The 17,451-nt window shown below is 45.2% G+C and overlaps 3 protein-coding genes across 4 annotated transcripts in view; 1 reads left to right on the top strand and 2 right to left on the bottom strand.

Annotated features, from left to right (window-relative positions):
- KIAA0753 (KIAA0753 ortholog) overlaps positions 1-6,147 on the bottom strand; it is a 65,631-nt gene extending 59,484 nt beyond the window's left edge. Inside the window, exon 1 of the mRNA XM_088828812.1 lies at positions 6,071-6,147. The gene's annotated coding sequence lies outside the window, so the exon portion shown is untranslated. The remainder of the gene's footprint in view (positions 1-6,070) is intronic.
- On the bottom strand, positions 1,255-7,261 carry MED31 (mediator complex subunit 31). The gene is made up of 4 exons (XM_055404175.2): positions 7,139-7,261; positions 6,071-6,148; positions 5,510-5,606; positions 1,255-1,631 (listed from the first exon to the last, which is right to left on the bottom strand). Exons 1-4 carry the CDS (start codon positions 7,164-7,166, stop codon positions 1,439-1,441), a joined length of 396 nt encoding a protein of 131 aa, XP_055260150.1. The 5' UTR covers positions 7,167-7,261; the 3' UTR covers positions 1,255-1,438.
- A 94-nt stretch (positions 7,262-7,355) lies between these two features.
- C20H17orf100 (chromosome 20 C17orf100 homolog) lies at positions 7,356-15,559 on the top strand. 2 transcript variants are annotated; one of them, XM_088828813.1, is made up of 3 exons: positions 7,356-8,333; positions 9,264-9,346; positions 10,644-15,559. In XM_088828813.1, the coding sequence occupies exon 1, from the start codon at positions 7,617-7,619 to the stop codon at positions 8,013-8,015; it is 399 nt and encodes a 132-aa protein (XP_088684939.1). In that variant the 5' UTR covers positions 7,356-7,616; the 3' UTR covers positions 8,016-8,333; positions 9,264-9,346; positions 10,644-15,559. The 2 variants fall into 2 exon arrangements, with proteins under 2 accessions (XP_088684939.1, XP_055260149.1); XM_055404174.2 differs by lacking the exon at positions 9,264-9,346.
- The last annotated feature ends 1,892 nt before the right edge of the window (positions 15,560-17,451 follow it).

The following is a 17,451-nucleotide window of genomic DNA, read 5'->3' as shown; positions in this document are numbered from 1 at the left end:
AAAATGCTCATGATCCCTCAAGTTTGCTTTAATATAAGGGTATTTGGGGGCTTCACCATTGGCTTAGCGGTAAAGAATCTGCCTGTGATGCAGGGGATGTTATGGGTTCAATCCCTGGGATGGGAAGATCCCCTGGAGGAGGAAATGGCAACCCACTCCAGTATTTCTGCCTGGAAAATTCCATGGACAGAGGAGCCTGGCAGGCTACAGTCTATGGGGTCACAAAGAGCTGGACACAACTTAGTAACTAAACAAGGGTACTTTTAAGCTACCACAGATAAAATAAGTCTTTAGGAGTGACAGTAGTAGCACAAAGGTAGCAGTGGAGATGACAAATACCTCAGAGACCCTAATAGTCCAGCAAACAGCTTCCAAATCTTAAAGGAGTTAGGATCTTTTACCTTAAATTCCGTGAATTTACAAAGAATCATTATTCCTAAAACACCTTTGGCTTTACAGTGTAGAACTTAACCTAACCACTGAAGGAAAGTCCAGCGCCATCTACTCCAGCCTCTGCCTAATGCTGGCAGTGTTGTTACAGCTCTCTGGATGTGCTTCACTGGGATGAGGTGGGTGGCCGAGAGATCAGAGACTATATAACCTAGTGGTGGGAAGGACTCCAGTCTGAGTCAGTCTCACTGATTATGACTAACTGTAACCCTAGGCAAGTTATTTAACCTGTCTAAACCTCAGTTTTCTCCTTTATGAACATGGATCATTATGAGGATAAAATGAGAATGCAGCTAAGCCTAGGGCCTGGGTTTGTGGTATCTGCCAAAGAAATGTCAGCTTTCTCAAATGAGTACAAGTATCTGAGGCTCCTCACCTTTGTTCTAGTCCAAGGTCAAGAGTCCGATTAGTAGTTAACCACCAGTCTTCTCCCTGCCATTACTAGATCAGTGACATACCAATGATTCTTCCTTAAAGCTCTCTTGCAAAGCAACCCGTGACACAGGTATGTCTCCAGCCTATAGAATTCAAGAACCTTAATGCAGTTCCTGGTGTCTGATGTCAAGAGGTCACTGACTATCACTCTACAGAGGACGGGTTGGGTAGCTGATGTGAGGGATAGCAAGGCTCCAGGAGACAGACCTGTCCCAGGCCCCACTGTACATGAGGAGCAGGGTTTGGCTTGGTGGCCCTCCCCTTACCTCATGCCCCACTGCCTTAAATAGGTCTGCAGCACCTAACATTTCTGTTCTTCAGACATTTCTGTGTTAAATACTAATAAAAGCTTACAAATCCACAAGGAAATCAAAGTAAAACAATTCTGGTTTAACAGAAATAATCTAGTAACAATAAAAATTCAATTAAATAAGCACACTAACGGTTCTGGCTGCTACCATAATAAAGGTACAGAGGAACAGCTTTTTTTTTTGTCTTCACTGTACAAAAGCAATATATACATGTCTTAGGAGCCTGGTCGGGATCCAGCTTTTTATTTTCCTGATGTGTTATTCTGCTGTTGCTGCTCCGCCAGGGCTTGCTGAAGGCGCATCCGCTTCCGGGAATAGTGCTGCCAGTGCAGAATTTGCTGCTCATCAATAAATTTTGCACACTGAGCATTCACCAGCTCCTTGCGGAAGTGTTCGTACTGGAGCAGTTCTAACATGTGTAAACACTGAGGGTACCTGGGGTTAAGTTTATAAGTTAATGATTGACACCATAATACCACGCTCCAGTTAACTCACTTAAACATGCTTTTGCAGTCTATCATTTCTGTAACATTAACTTGGTATACTTTGGTAATACACTTTTTTTCCTGCTTATACAGAAAAGCTAATCATCAAAAGTCAGCAAAATTTTCAAATGTGAGAAAATGTAAGCTTAGAAAGATTAAATAATGTACCTAAGACCACAAAGTAACTGGTAAACAGCATAACTGTCAACTGGTAACATAATAACTGGTCAACATCTGGGGGCAAATCACACTATTCTCTTCTGGTGAGTTCCAAGGTAAGGAACAGAACACTTTATTTTCATAATTATGTGTTTAATACCTATTGGTTTTCCATAAACTATGATAAGACAGCTTTTAAAAGTAAGTCAACTTCAGAAAAAACTATGCACAGATAATGTACTCCTGTTTTCCACAGGGATATAACAATTCTGAAATTATGTACATATACTCTGAGGTTGAGCAAATACACTGTAAACAGAAAGCCAAACTTCTGGCTCTCAAGTAGTTTCAGATAAGGAAGGGGGAAGGCTAGAATGAATCCTGTTATTAAGCTGGAATTGAAAACATCAGGATGAGCTCATGGCTTTATACACACACACACACAGAAATATAGAAACAGATACACACAGACATATTTCTATCTTTATGTGTTGAGAGAGCCTAGAATCAATGACACTCCAGGACCAATAAGCACACCGAGTACCCAGATCATGGGTTTTAAATAGTATCCAGGGTTGGCTGGAGACATGGCTGATGCTACAGCTAACACAGGGAAAGTACAAGATCAGCCTGGAATATTACATAGTGGCAGAAAGAAAAATGCTCAAAAAATATAGGGATATGTTGAAAGTACACAGGAGCCAATTTGAAGGGGCTCCCATTGGCTTATCTGGGATCACTAGTTCAAGAAGATACATAATTATAACCCACAAGATAAAGAATCCAGGAGTCCATACCTATGTAACTTTATAAAATGAATAAATAAATCAGGAACAAGGAAATATTCTGTCCTTACAACTCAATTTCAACTAACAAATGAATAAAGAATTATGGAATTAGAAAATCACCACAGGAAAAAGCTTTCAAGCAAGTATTTTCCATAGATTGCCAAAGTTAGGTAAAAGACTGAAATATGAAACACGATATTTACATAGTCTCAAAGCATTCCCTCACAAGATAGGTATTAAATACAAAACGAAAAACAAGTAACTTGATACAGAGAAAACTAGCAGCCACCAGCTGAACCAGGTCATCAAAAGTCTGGGGTGGAGCCTGAGCTCTGCATTCAATGCTGCTGGTCTGAGGACCACAGCAGCTCCCAACACCATGTTTCCTTATTGAACATTTGCTTCCTATACTCCAGAGATACATAGTTGCTTGTAATTGTCAGCAGCTAAGCCTGAAAGCCCTATTCACACTTGCTGCTGCTGCTGCTGCTAAGTCACTTCAGTCATGTCCGACTCTGTGTGACCCCACAGACAGAAGCCCACCAGGCTCCCCCTTCCCTGGGATTCTCCAGGCAAGAACACTGGAGTGTTACCATTTCCTTCTCCAATGTGTGAAAGTGAAAAGTGAAAGTGAAGTCGCTCAGTCGTGTCCGACCCCTAGCGACCCCACGGACTGCAGCCTACCAGGCTCCTCCATCCATGGGATTTTCTAGGCAAGAGTACTGCAGTGGCTTGCCATTGCCTTCTCCGTACTCACACCTACTCTAGCTATTTCCTTCTCATGAGGATGTTCTATCAACAAAGACCTAGGTTTGAAACCGACTCTGCCCATTCTCCAGCTGGGTGTCCTTGAACAGGGTACTTAACCTTTCTTAAAGTTTAGTTTCTTCCTCCGGAAAATAAATTAATGTGATAAGCAAGAGGACTGTCTTCAAGTAACAAATGTTACTTCTCAATAACTGGAACTTAGACATATAATGATCATTTATAAGACTTGGAGAAGACCATGCTCAAAATAAGGGACTATAAATATTTTAATAGGCTACAATTATAGCATCAACCAACAAGATGAAATACAGGAGATACAAAAGCAAAGTTTGCATTTAGATTTTTTTAAAAACAAATGAGAAATAAATGGAGAACTCAACTAACAGCACTGATGAAAATCAGAACTGAAGGATTTTAGCTCACACAAAGCCCCCAGCAAATCAACAATGTGAATCCTTGAATGTAAGAGATAAATTACAGCTGCAGGTCGTGGCTATGAGTGAAACAGTGGAGGAAATTGTCTAGAAGAGGTAGCTGCTCCTCTGCTCTATCCAATGACTGACCTGGGAGAACAAAGACCTAGGGTTATCAGATTTTCCAGAATTTTAAAGAGAAGCTAGAAATCTGAATCAAAATATGAAACTCTCCAATCTTTAAATGTTGGCAACTAGTAGAAAATCCCATGGACGGAGGAGCCTGGTAGGCTACAGTCCATGGTGTCGCTGAGAGTCGGACACGACTGAGTGACTTCACTTTCCCTTTTCACTTTCATGCACTGGAGAAGGAAATGGCAACTCACTCCAGTGTTCTCGCCTGGAGAATCCCAGGGACAGGGGAGCCTGGTGGGCTGCCGTCTATGGGGTCACACAGAGTCGGACACGACTGAAGTGACTTAGCAGCAGCAGCAGTAAACGAAAACCTTGTGCAGAAATGAAATGGGCATTAATTTGCAGCCTCTCTTAAATTTAAATATCTGAATGGTTATTCTTCAAGAAGGCATAGATTGGTTCTGGATTAATTCAGGGACAAAACTCAGATCACGAGCTAAAGTTACATAGAGGTATGTCATGTTATAATACAAGGAGGAACTTTCTGGAATCTAGCTAACAATGGAATTGGCTACCCCTGAATGGAGTAGTATGTGTTCACTGGAAACCTCCAGCCAGTATACAGATGACCATCTCAGCAATGTTGTGGGTAAAACTGAACCTAACGGTGTCTAGGGCTCAGTGTCCAACACTGAGTCTCTAGGTCTATAATACATACATATAACATGTTGCGATCCAGTAAAAAAAAAAAATATTTTCTCCGAATAAGTGGTTCTTTTATAAAGGGCCAGTAAGGGTGGAAATGGTCCCACAGGCAACAGGAGGATGTGGACTTCATAAATCAGCTGTTATTAGACCAAGAAAAGTGGCTTGGCCAAAGTACAAGTCTGAAACATTCTCCTCTCAAACTTGGGTTTGTTTAGGGGGAAAAAAGGCTAGACGTTTCACCACTGCTTTTTGACTACCTATTTAAGACAAAGCAGAGGTGGGAGTACAAGGCTTATTTTTTACCATTAAAAAGAAATGTTTGTGATTATAATATGCTTTCATTTCAGTAAGCCTTAAAACGAGAGTATCTATTGTACAACCTGAATGATAAATTCATGTATTTATTATGTGAGATATATAAAATAAGAAAGCAGCTATTAAGACTCGGGTAAGGTAACCTCCTACTGAAACCCTTGCTTACAAGTAAGTACAAACACAGGGACAGATCACACAGGGCTAAGAGAATAGATTTTCTTCTGCATGCAATGGGAAGCGACCAAAGGGTTCTAATGGAATGTAACTTCTATTTTTAAGAGACCAAGTTGGCTTCTGTGTAGAAAATGGTTCTTCTTTGTTTGGCAGGGCAGGGAGAAAGGAGGAATACCAATGAGTAGATACTGCAGTAATCCTAGTTAAGTTAGAGATGAGTGTCTCATATTAAAATGGAGGCAACTGAAAGGAGAGCAGAGATTCAACAGGTATTTTTTCCAACGTCAAACTAATAAGTCTATTAAACATCAGTGCTTTGGAGTATAATAAAGTACACACACGTTTAGGACTATAAAAATTAAACTTACTTTAGATACTTGGCATATTCTGGTTCTTTCCAGTAAAGCAAGTACTTAAGATAATTAACAAAAGCTTTATCTTTGAAGTAACCTCTTTGGGCAAGAACTGAAAGGCATAAAAAAAAAAATTACATCTGTAGAGCACACGAGTCCTTGGACTACTGATTTGTAACTAACATAACCATAAAGAATTTACTTACATAACATTCCCATCACCAACACACACTGACTTCAAAACAGAAGTCCCAGTTTGCTCAATTATATATACCAGTATAAGCGCAACAGTCATTCTATTCAATTGAGAATGTATAAAACTAGATACTAAAGTCATCCCTCAGAATCCACAGGGAGTTGGTTCTAAGAGACCCCGCAGACACGAGAATCCAGATGCTCCAATCCCTTGTACAAAACAACATAGTGCCAAGACAGTATCGTCACCCTCAGATGGGCAGATTCCACTAACTGAGGTTGCATCCAAGGATACAAAGGGCCAACAGTACTATGAATTTTGACTCTTTTATCAGAAATCATAACTAGCTATTCAATTCAATGAAGTGCTCAACAACTTACAGTTAAGGTAATTTGGGTTGGCTAAACACTGTACAAATTCCAACTCCAACTGAAACCGCAGTCGATTTCCAGCATCATCTATGAGAGAAGATAGCAAAATCATCCAAAATAAATGTCACTGTATATAATACTGATTTGTAGACAGAAAACAGCAGTACAGACACCTGACTAATGCTGAGTTACAGAAAGAAGAGCATGCAAAGGTTTTCCTAAACTGGGAGTGGGAGGAGAAAAACCTTCCTTAGAAGTCTAAGGAAAGCAAAGCCCTGATTTAAAAAAAAAAAAAAAGGTTTCTCCAAAGTTAAATTATCAAAGAAAACAAGATCATACATGGAGCAGAACATTAATCACTCGTGAGCCACTATGTTGGGACTTCACAGTGATCACTAGGATAAGCTGCAGCAATGTGCCTTGCCTTATTTTGAAAATGCGTTCAGCTCAGTTCAGTCGCTCAGTCGTGACCGACTCTTTGCGACCCCATGAATCACAGCATGCCAGGCCTCCCTGTCCATCACCAACTCCCAGAGTTCACTCAAACTCATATCCATCGAGTCGGTGATGCCATCCAGTTACAAGCTGTTAAGTGATCAAGCTTACCAAAAACAAAGTAAATGCTAAATCCATCAAGAGACGTTCAGAATGCAAGATGAAAGAGACCCTGGTGAGTATGCAAGATCAAGAAACGCGTGCTTAGGTGAGACCTGTCCTCGGCACAGTAATACAAGAGTTCGCTGACGATATTTTAAACTTAGGCAAGCTCATCTGAGATGCAAAAAAACAACTCGAGGAAGTGGTTTATGATCCAAAATCTCTTTTAGTCTTGCCGGAAGCCGGTGGGGCCAGTGTTTGAATAACCAACGGGGAGAAAGGATCGGCCAACAAAACAAACTCTGAAAAGGCCAAATTACCTTCGCCCTTCCAGACGCTAGAAAAGCCCTGGTCCCTCCCGCTCCGATCACTCACTCTGCCGGGAGTTGGGCCTGGATTCTCAAAAAATCCCGGGAAGCAGGTGTCTGGCACCGGGACAGTTTCTATTTGACAAAACGCGAGGCTCGGAGCGCTACTCACCTGTCTCCATAGCGACGGCCGCGGCCATCACCAGCAAACACTCTAAGTCCCCAGCAGCCCCACTCAGCCAGGATCGCAGAAACGGGGAAGGTCCGGAAGTCGCAGCCTCCCCTTCCTGCCGCGGGGCAGTGTGGGATGCGGGGGCGGGTACAGCTTCGCAAGGGGGCGGGTGGCTCCGCCCATCCAGGGCCCGCCCCGCCCCGACCCCGCCTCCACCCGGACAGGCTCTTGACAGGCTAGGGGGCGGTGCGGGGGCAGACGGTGCCCTAGAGGGGCCGAGCCCAGGGTTCCCAAGGAATCTTAGGCCTCCCCGCCCCAAGATCACGGTGCCTCTACGTGGGTCGCGGGACCCTCGACCACCGCTCTGCCAGCATCACAATGGCATGTGACGTCGCTCCTCACCGTCTAGAATAATCCTTCGGAGATCGTGGGGCGGTGGGGCCTCCAAAGGTCAGCCTGGCCCCGTTACCCCCATAAGATGGCCTCACCCCTTCGGGGAAAGCCCTCTCCGGCCCGGGCGGGATCCATCCGCTCCGAGGAGACGGCAACGGTAGGCGTGGAGACCTCGTCCCACCGCGTGGAGACCTCGTCCCACCGCGTGGAGACATCCTACAGTCACGTGCGGACATCTTCCCGGCAGGTGGAGACCACCCAGCGCCGCAGCGAGGGGTCCTCCGTCTCTCCCTCTGGGAAGCGACTCCCTCGAGTCCTCGAGGTGTCCTCCCAGCACGTGGAAACCGCCTCGCAGCTCACGGAGACGGCTTCCCGCCACGTCAGGGCCTCGTCCCTGCGGGTGGAGACGTCTGTGCACCGCGTGGAGAACCCGCCGCGGCGGGAAAAGCCGGCCTCCCGCCAGAACGTCCAAAAGGCCAGATGAAATGCTGCCTTCCTCGGGGCCACGAGAGGGCCATGGCCCTTGGCCAGGGCAGAATCGCCTCCAGTTCGCAGCGTGCCTGCTGCCAGGTGGACCGATCATCTTAGGTTTCCTGGAAACAGTCCACAAATCAATTTAAGAAAGAGCCAAGCTGCGGTTTCGGGACTTAACCAACATTCATTGACCCTCCTGCACCTTGGACTAAAGGCAAGCCTTTGACCCAGTGAACTATTTTAATTTGAAGCCAGCACAAAAAGTTTTCAGGCTCTAGATACTGTATGTGTTAAGCTGGAAGAGAGACTGTTTGAGCCTCCAAGGCAGGTGAGTTTTGAATTTGGGGCCCCTTGAATGACCTTGCCTGCTTCAAACCTGGAGAAGGAAATGGCAACCCACTCCAGTATTCTTGCCTGGAGAATTCCATGAACAGAGGAGCATGGCAGACTACAATCCATGGGGTCACAGAGAGCTGGACATGACTCAGTAACTATCACTCACTCACTGAATGACCTTGGCTGCTTCAAACTTAGGGACAAGGAGCAAGCAAATCATAACCAGTGGAATTATATGCCTGCTGCAAACCTGAGGTGCAGACTTTCCTTAATTAATTATTTGGCCTGTGTTTCTTTATGCCAACTCCTTGTGCCTGGTAGCCATGCACACAGGTTTTAATAGGGATCACTTATAGTTCAAAGTGAAAAGTGAAGGTCAACGTCAACAATCAAGAATAATCTTAGAAAGAAACCTGACCTGTGACTTGAGGAGGTGCAGGGGAGGAATATTTATTGAGCACCTACTCTGTGCCGGGCGTGCATTGGGGCTATAGCAGTGAACAAGGCAAACAGGGTCCTAGCCCTCGGGGAGCTTATACTCAAGTGAAAAGGCAGACAACAGATGACAAACCAAGAGTTTTCTATTGTGATGAGCTCTATGAAGGAAACAAACAGGCGATGTGATAGAGAATATACTGACCAGTACCTAGTTTTTCTAAGTGAACCCAGTTAGCAACAACTGAAGGCAGGTCAGGGCTACCCCCTAGATCAGTAAATCTTAACAGATTAGTAGGTGGAACCATTCAAGGCGGCCTTGGCTGGGAATAAAGAGACATCCCTGCTTTCAACAATATGTGCTATTTATCCCATTTAGCAGGATGTGGAAGACCTGGATTCTGTGGGACCTCATTGGGAGATAGAGTACTTGCTGTTGGCAGGCACTGTGCCCAGTCATTACTCACATTAATTCATTTAATTTCAGGGGAGTGCACCGGCATACGGAGAAGGCAATGGCACCCCACTCCAGTACTCTTGCCTGGAAAATCCCATGGATGGAGGAGCCTGGTAGGCCACAGTCCATGGGGTCGCAAAGAGTCGGACACGACTGAGCGACTTCACTTTCACTTTTCACTTTCATGCATTGGAGAAGGAAATGGCAACCCACTCCAGTGTTCTTGTCTGGAGAATCCCAGAAACGGGAGCCTGGTGGGCTGCCGTCTATGGGGTCGCACAGAGTTGGACACGACTGACGTGACTTAGCAGTAGCAGCAGCAGCACCAGAATAGGGTTCAGGCCAGTGGAATGTCATAAAACCCCAGCGGCACCCCTGTTGCTTCTGCTTCATCAAACTTCTGCTATAGTCTAATACTTAGACTTTGGAATTTTAGTTTTTGGTGAGCTTACTCACTCTTTTTAACGTGACAGACCATGTGCATTAGAGACATACTCTTAATCAGTGTTTTTAGATGAGCAAAGTGGTTGCTTTTCTCTAACTGTTCTTTATTAATGTTTTCATTACAAAAGTGAAAATGTGCTTAATGTAACAAATGAAATAATTCAAGATGTGTAAAGAATCTGTCATCATTGCTTTCCATTTTCACCCTCTGGAAGTAATTCGTGTCAGTAACTTGGTGTATACCCTTCCAGACCTTTCTGCAATAAATGCTTCTGATCTCCTTATTAGCCGTACCTGGAAAACTGGTTGAAATGTTACTGTGAAGAAGCCAAGAACTTGACTTCTAGATGATTGACTCTCCTGGAATCTAATCCCTTTGTTTTACTTAATAAGGAGACTGAGGCACAGTGTGAGAGCACCTTGCCAGCCACATGGCACTTAGCCTACCTGCAGTAGCACTGCCCCCACTGGACTCTCAGACAGCAAAGATTTTACCGCTGGAAACCCATTCATTTAGTTGCCAGTGGCCTGTCCACATTACCCATTAAAGATACCAGGAGACAGGGCTAGAGTAATTAAATGGTTCTTTAGTGTGTCTCTGATGAGACTCTCTACCAGTCCCAGGGCCACTTTATCCATTAGGCATGGTAGGCTGTAATCCTAGGACCTGCAAAAAATTGTTGAAGCTTCAAAAATCCATTGGCTTCAAAATACAAGTAGAAGAAAATAGCAAAATTGAAATTAATAAGGGTCAATGGGCACACCTTGTAATATATGTGATATGATATGGATCAGGACCGCCAAAGATATGAATATCTAAGATCCAGGCTTAAAATGGCTCTGCCAAGATAACTTCACGCTGATATCTGGGCTCCGATGAGATCACAGGGTGGGGCCTCTCTCCCAAACTGTTGAAACTGATAAGACTTTGATTCCTTTATTCTCTCTCTTCTCTCCCCTGACCAGACTGACCTTCCCACTGACTGAGAAACTAGACCTCCGATAAGTGAATTCATCCCTCTGGGCCTCACCGCAACCACTGAAAATGAGATGTTTGGCCCAGTCTTTGAATATGTGATTCCCAAAGTGAGGAATGCAGACACTGCTGGTGTGCAAGATGATTTTAGGAGGTATAAAAACATGTTTTATTTTGATAATTAAATATTTCTTTCAGTGTTTTTCTTTTGTTCAGTTACTAAGTCTGTCTAACTCTTTGCAACCCCATGGACTGCAGCACGCCAGGCTTCCTTGTCCTTTACCATCTCCCAGAGCTTATTCAAACTCATGTCCATTGACTCGGTGATGCCATCCAACCATCTCATCCTCTGTCGCTCCCTCTCCTCCTGCTCTCAGTCTTTCCCAGCATCAGGGTCTTTTCCAGTGAGTTGGCACTTTGCATCAGGTGGTCAAAGTATTGGAGCTTCACCTTCAGCATCGGTCCTTCCAGTAAATATTTAGGATTGATTTCTTTTAGGATTGACTGGTTTGATCTCCTTGCAGTCCAAGGGACTCTGGAGAGTCTTCTCCAACACCACAGTTCAAAAGCATCAATTCTTTGGCGCTCAGCCTTCTTTTTGGTCCAACTCTCACATCCATACACGACTACTGGAAAAGCTACCCGGACCTTTGTCAGCAAAGTGATGTTTCTGCTTTTTAATGCTCTGTCTAGGTTTGTCATAGCTTTTCTTCCGAAGAGCAAGCGTCTTTTAATTTTGTGGCTGCAGTCGCCGTCCACAGTGATTTTGGAGCCCAACAAAATAAAATCTGTCACTGTTTCTACTTTTCCCCATCCATTTGCCATGAAGTGATAGGACCAGATGCCATGATCGTCATTTTTTGAATGTTGAATTTTAACAGTGAATTATATATAATATATGTATATAACTAACATTCATACTTGTTATTTCACCAATATTTTACTTCAGCTATAGTGGGCATTTTTAAATGTTTAAATGAATTGATTTAAAGAAAAAATAGATTCCATAAACAGTCGGCCTTCAGTGTGGCCAGAAATTTGAAAGTGATATGGAACACACTGATTAGTGTTTGGGAAATGAGGCACTAATTTAGTTCCCTAAATGAATGGTTTTTTAGATGCATGAGAAAGCCTTGGTCTGTGAGATCTATTTATTGTATTGTAATCAGCATTTTCCTTACTCATGAAATAAAAAATAGAAAATACAGAATATATCAGGGTGTTCACACATAGTAAAGGTAAGCATTGCTTTGTGAAATTTTCCTGTATTGTCACAGTGTGCTGTTTCCTCAGTTGTGTCCGACTCTTTGCAACCCTCTGGACTCTGTCCATGGAATTCTCCAGGCAAGAATACTGGAGTGGTTTGCCACATCCTCCTCCAGGGGATCTTCCCAACCCAGGGATCGAACCCGAATCTCTTAACATCTCCCACTTTGGCAGGAACGTTCTTTACCACTAGCACCGCCTGGGAAGCCCTGTCACAGTGTAAAATATGTTAATATTGGGAGTCACTATCCAGAAAGCTGAAAAAAGAAAATGCATCCTCTGAGTCCATGACAGTGTCTGAGTGTGTGCCATGACAGACCGTGGACAGCAGAGGTCAGCCCATCCCCATACCGCACGGCAGCAAAGGCTGATCCTTAGCTGAGCAGAAATCTCAGGGGCACTCCAGGCAGCAGAGAGGCCTGAGGCCAGGCCTGAGGTGACAGAAAATCACAGTTGTTAACAGACAATCCAGCTTGTTTGCCTGCGGCAGTGACCACTTCTGAGAGGGACCAGAGGGCCAGGAGCTCCCTGGCCCTCCCCAGGGGGCACTCCAGGCGGCACTGCCGCAACTACTTCCCAACCTCCACCCACAGGCTTAATTCTCATCTCTAAACTTTTCCCAACACCCTGGGGATGCTTCCGTGTCTGCTGCTTCTCCGTCTAAGGCCCCGTGATTGAGGATTAGGCTCAGCCACGTTAATCTTGAAAATCAAAGCATCTTCGTGTGACGCACCCACACTGATTTAAGAGAGGACGTTCGTGTTACATGTTCCATTCCAAAAGGAGCCTTGAGAGTGGAGACCAGCCAGCACACGGTGAGCACTCTCTCTCCCCCAGGCACTGTTCAGAGCATCCCTGCATCCTTCACACCAGCATGAGGTGGATCAGAACACGGGAGCACAGAAATGTTGAGGCACCTACCCCAAGTAACCAGCCAGGAAGAAGAGGGGCTGAGACCCAAGCTGACTCCAGAGTTTGTGCTCTTTAACTACTAGCTTCTGCTGACACGAGAGGCTGGAGAGCCTGAGAGAGAGCCTTCCCAAGTCTCTCTTTTTTTTTTTTTTTAATTTCTTTTTTTTTCTCCAAGTCGCTTTCTGCTAGTCCCAGTGTCATGTCCGGCAGCCTCTTTGATCCTCCTGTAGCATTTGACCCCAAGGACCATCCCCTCCTCGAAATTTTCTCCTCCATTGGTTTCCATGGAGGAGAAAATCCTGCCTGTCCTCAAAGCCCTGCTCCATTTCCACCCCCACCAAGGAGCCTGGTCTTCCACCCGACCCTGAGCCCGCTTCCCGGATCTTCTCATTCCCCACTGCTGCTCCCTCTGTTTACAGCACCCATGTGATCGCTCTTTAAATTACTCCTTGTTGTTTACTCCTGTCTCTCCCATGAGACTGAAAGCACATCAAGGGCAGGGACTATCACAAAGCCTCTTTGTGCCCAGTAACTATGCCCGGGCCGAATGAACAAGGTTTGGTTTGTCTGGACACAGGCATGGTCACTGAACGTTCTCAGCCCCCCCGTAAGGCAAGGGCATCCCCTGGCAGTAAGCAGGGAAAGCACAGGGGGTGTAGCTTCTCCAGAGCACAATTAAGGACACATTTGCAAAGCCGGACAGGCTTTGAATAAAGACAGAATTGTTCAATGACACATGCTCACTCATACTACATGGTCTTTTTCCCTTCTTTTTATTCACCCGCGATTTACTGAATTCCTGCTCAGTGCCAGCTTCTGAGATGGCCGCCAGGAGCTAGGGGAAGAGGGAAACTGGATGATTCAAGTCCAGAAGCAGATCTGTGCCTACTGTTGGGGTAGGCCAGGAAAGGTGACCCCGTGAGCCCTCCTTCCCTTTGCCTTCTGTCTGTTATAAATTGCCTTCACCTCATGATGCTTCAGCTGGGAGTCCAGACTGCAGCTGACTTAAACAGATTGCTGTGCTTGCAAATAGCAAGACACTTCAGAGCCTACGAAATCAAACTTTATCCCTTTTCTTAAATAAGGATGCAACTCCACTGTGTCAGTTCGGGCTTGACTTCTTGGGGTATGACCTTGGAGTGACTGAGCAGGCATCACCCAGATTCCCTAGGGCCACCCAAGTGAGCTGGCCAGGTGGGCAGCCTCAGCTGAAACTGTCTCCCCACCAGTCTGAGGTCTGCCGATGAGGCTTCCTGGTTGGAGAGCTCCAGACAGGAAGCGGCAGGGCAGGTCCCTTGGGAAGACAGGAGTGTGTGAGAAGCCAAGGACCACCATTCACCAGCAAGGGTGGGGCCGCCCAAACATCCAGATGGTGGGATCATGTATGTATGTATTTTTTTATGTACTGACAGTTTTATTTTCTGTTTATTTGCACATACCACGGTCTTCATATTCACTATTTGTGTAAGTATTTATAGCAGCCTTCCTATAGCCTGTTGGACAGAATGGAGAACACTGCACTCGCCATCCTTTTATGTACAAGCCTGTTATTTTTCTGTTGAATTATTTCCTCACAACCCACTCCCAGGAGTTTAATTACCACAGGCAAGGGGATGAACATTTTAATAGCTCGAGAGCTGTATTGCCTAATTCCTTCCCTAGAAGACTGTGCTAATTTGCAGGGCCCCTGACAGTGTGTTTAAGCTGGCTTTACCACAGCCTCAGAGCATGAGATGTTATCATTTCCCTAATGAGTGCTAATTTAGTAGGTGTGGAGTAGCACATTCAGCTACTCTAACGCGTTTCCCTGACTACATCGAGGATGAGCATGTGTTAGGTACTGGTCCCTTCTTTCAATGGCCTTCCTGCTGCATTGTAGGCCCTGTGTATCTGTCTGTCTCTGTCTCTCACTGACTGCTTGTCGGCCTCTCTCTTTCTAAGCCGGTCTCCATCTTTCCACCTCTGAATCCTGTTTTTCTCTGGTGTCTAACTGGGCAGACACATGGCTGATTCGTGACGGTCCTGAACGAGCCCTGACAAGCTGCCGGTTGGACCCAGACACTGGGCCCTCCCCAGTGAACTCAGACGAGGTTCTTCCTTCCAGCGGAGGCTCATCTGGGCTGACCTCCCAAGAAATGGCTGGGAATGACCAGGCTGGCCCTCCTCAGTGAGCCCCTCTAATGATGTGTTCCAGGCTCTCCATCCTCAGGACAACACACCAAATAGAACTGCATGTCCTGGCAGTTGGGAATGTGGGGTCTGACAGAGCCAGTGATGACAGATGGGTGTCACCCAGCCAGATGGGTGATAGCAGAGGGGCCCATAGAGGCGAATGGCTCCAGAGAGCCCTTTTTCAAGAGTGGCAGAAAGAACTCGCTTCTCAGGCAGAAAACCCCCTTGACCCCAGGTAGATGGAGAGCACTTAGCACTCCATAGTGTGGCAGGAATGGAGGGCTGGCACACTGCTCCACTTCCAGTGGTCTTGAAGGTTCTTGGGCACTTGGGAAGATTCCAGAAAGACTTCAGAAAAGCAGCTGACCTCAAGAGAAGCTATGTACATGCACTCGGGGAACCCCCATGCTTGGCGAGTTGCTGACTCCAGGCACCAGACCTGCCTGCCGCCATTTGTCACTGAAGGTAGAGGGGCCTTGGGGCGTCTGGGCCTCTGCAGTCACCTCTCAGACTCCGTGGATGGTCCTAGAACATTAGAATCAGAGAGATCATTAAAAGCCAGACAGAAACTCTAACATCAAGTGTTCTGCCCTTTCATTTAATTTTCAATGTAACTCAGCTCTTTCTAAAACTATTATTATATAACAAATGCATGAAAAAAGCGAAAGTGTTAGTTGCTCACTTGCGTCTGATTCTTTGTGACCCCATGGACTGTAGCCCACCAGGATTCTCTGTCCATGGAATTCTCCAGACAAGAATACTGGAGCAGATAGCCATTCCCTTTTCCTGGGAATCGTCCTAACCCAAGGATCGAACCTGTGTCTACATAATTGCAGGCAGATTCTTTACCGACTGAGCCACCAAGGAAGCCCATAAAAATGCATGCCCATTCTTAAATATTTGGAAAATACAGAAAATAACAAAGGAGGGAATGCAATACCATAGATTCACCAAAGATAATTTTAATTATAAATAATAATAATATTTTTATTATCACCAATATCATACAGTATATATTATACAATTTTGTATGTACTTTATTCACTTTAAATTATACATTATAAGCATTTTCAACATAGTGAAATATTCTTCAAACACTTTTAATTCTTACATACAAGTTTTGAGTGACACACACAAATAAATAAATACTGAGTTAGCCAAAAAGTTAATTTGTTCGGGGTTTACTATGGAAAACCCTGGATGAACTTCTTGGCTAACCCAGTACTTACTGTTATCCCAATGTTTGTCATCTATGTTTTTTGTTTTTCAAGGATGTAAAAACACACCAGGGTGGCAGGGAAGCACTGAGGTAAAAATCTTTTAAACATAAATCTTTGTCCACAATTTGAATTTTCCCTTAGATTATTCATATTCATAGGGTATAAACATGTTTTTAGTCTTCTGACTTTGCTTTCCAGAACGATTGAGCTAAGAACACATATTTGTCTCACCACATACAACTACATGAAGAAATATCACTTTAAAAACATTTACTGATCCGAAAGGTGCTGAGTCTATCGCTTCCTTTTAATAGATAATTTGAGACTCCGTGAGGAAAAGGGACAGGCCTGCGGTCATCCCAGGAATGTGTTATCTCATGCCATCCTCTCAACAACCTACAGTATCAGGGAGCTGAAGCACGTGGATAGGATAACCTGCTCAGACTCTCACTTAGCTCATGAGACATGGAGCCTGTGAGTTTAATCCCACATAGTTGGGAACCCCAGGCCCTTCACCTCGGGTCTATAGCTGCTTGTTGTTCCCAGACATGATGCTGAAAGGTGGTTTGGGGCCAAGACCTGAAGGAACTAGGAGTTTGGATGGATTTGCCCTATAGACAGAGGGGCGCCATTAATGGGTCTTAAGCCTCAAGACTGTGTTTTACAAAGATATTTCTGGTGGACTGGCTGGGGGAGGCTGGAGCCGGGGAGGCTGGTGGGGGAGATGCGGGGCACAGATAACGTGGACCACACAGACCCGTGTGCACATGTGCTTGTGGGTTATGGGCCGTGGGCAGTCGGGAACATTAGGGGTCTGGGGAGGCCTCCTGCCATGCCCTTTTCACTGGGCAAGGGCCATTTTTATCTGCTACACGTCAGGCAGAACCTGTGCCAACTGCCCAAGACTGCACCTCAAATCTAGCAAATAAGAGAGAGGACGGTGTGGATTACGTTATATTTAAAACAAGCCCACACAATGCCTGTAATTTTTTATTCTGACTCCGTAATTATAGTCCAAGACCGGTCAGATCATAGTTATCCCCACACCGACCTGCTGTTGAGACACATTGAATTAAAGGCTTTGCTGCTCCTCCAGATTCTATTTTGGACGCCAAGCCCTGGCAGGTAACTGGCCTTTCACGAGACCCGTCTCAGTAGAACCCCTCCCAGAGCAGCCTGCACGAAGGCCAGGTCAGCACTGGGCCCTTGAGAAAGACCCCTGATGCTG

The sequence above is a fragment of the Moschus berezovskii genome, chromosome 20 (genome assembly GCF_049115385.1).
Source record: "Moschus berezovskii isolate FMDL1 chromosome 20, NW_MosBer_1.0, whole genome shotgun sequence".
NCBI classification, from domain to species: domain Eukaryota; kingdom Metazoa; phylum Chordata; class Mammalia; order Artiodactyla; family Moschidae; genus Moschus; species Moschus berezovskii.
The sequence above is the reverse complement of the archived record's forward strand: the minus strand, read 5'-3'. Positions and strand labels throughout refer to the sequence as shown.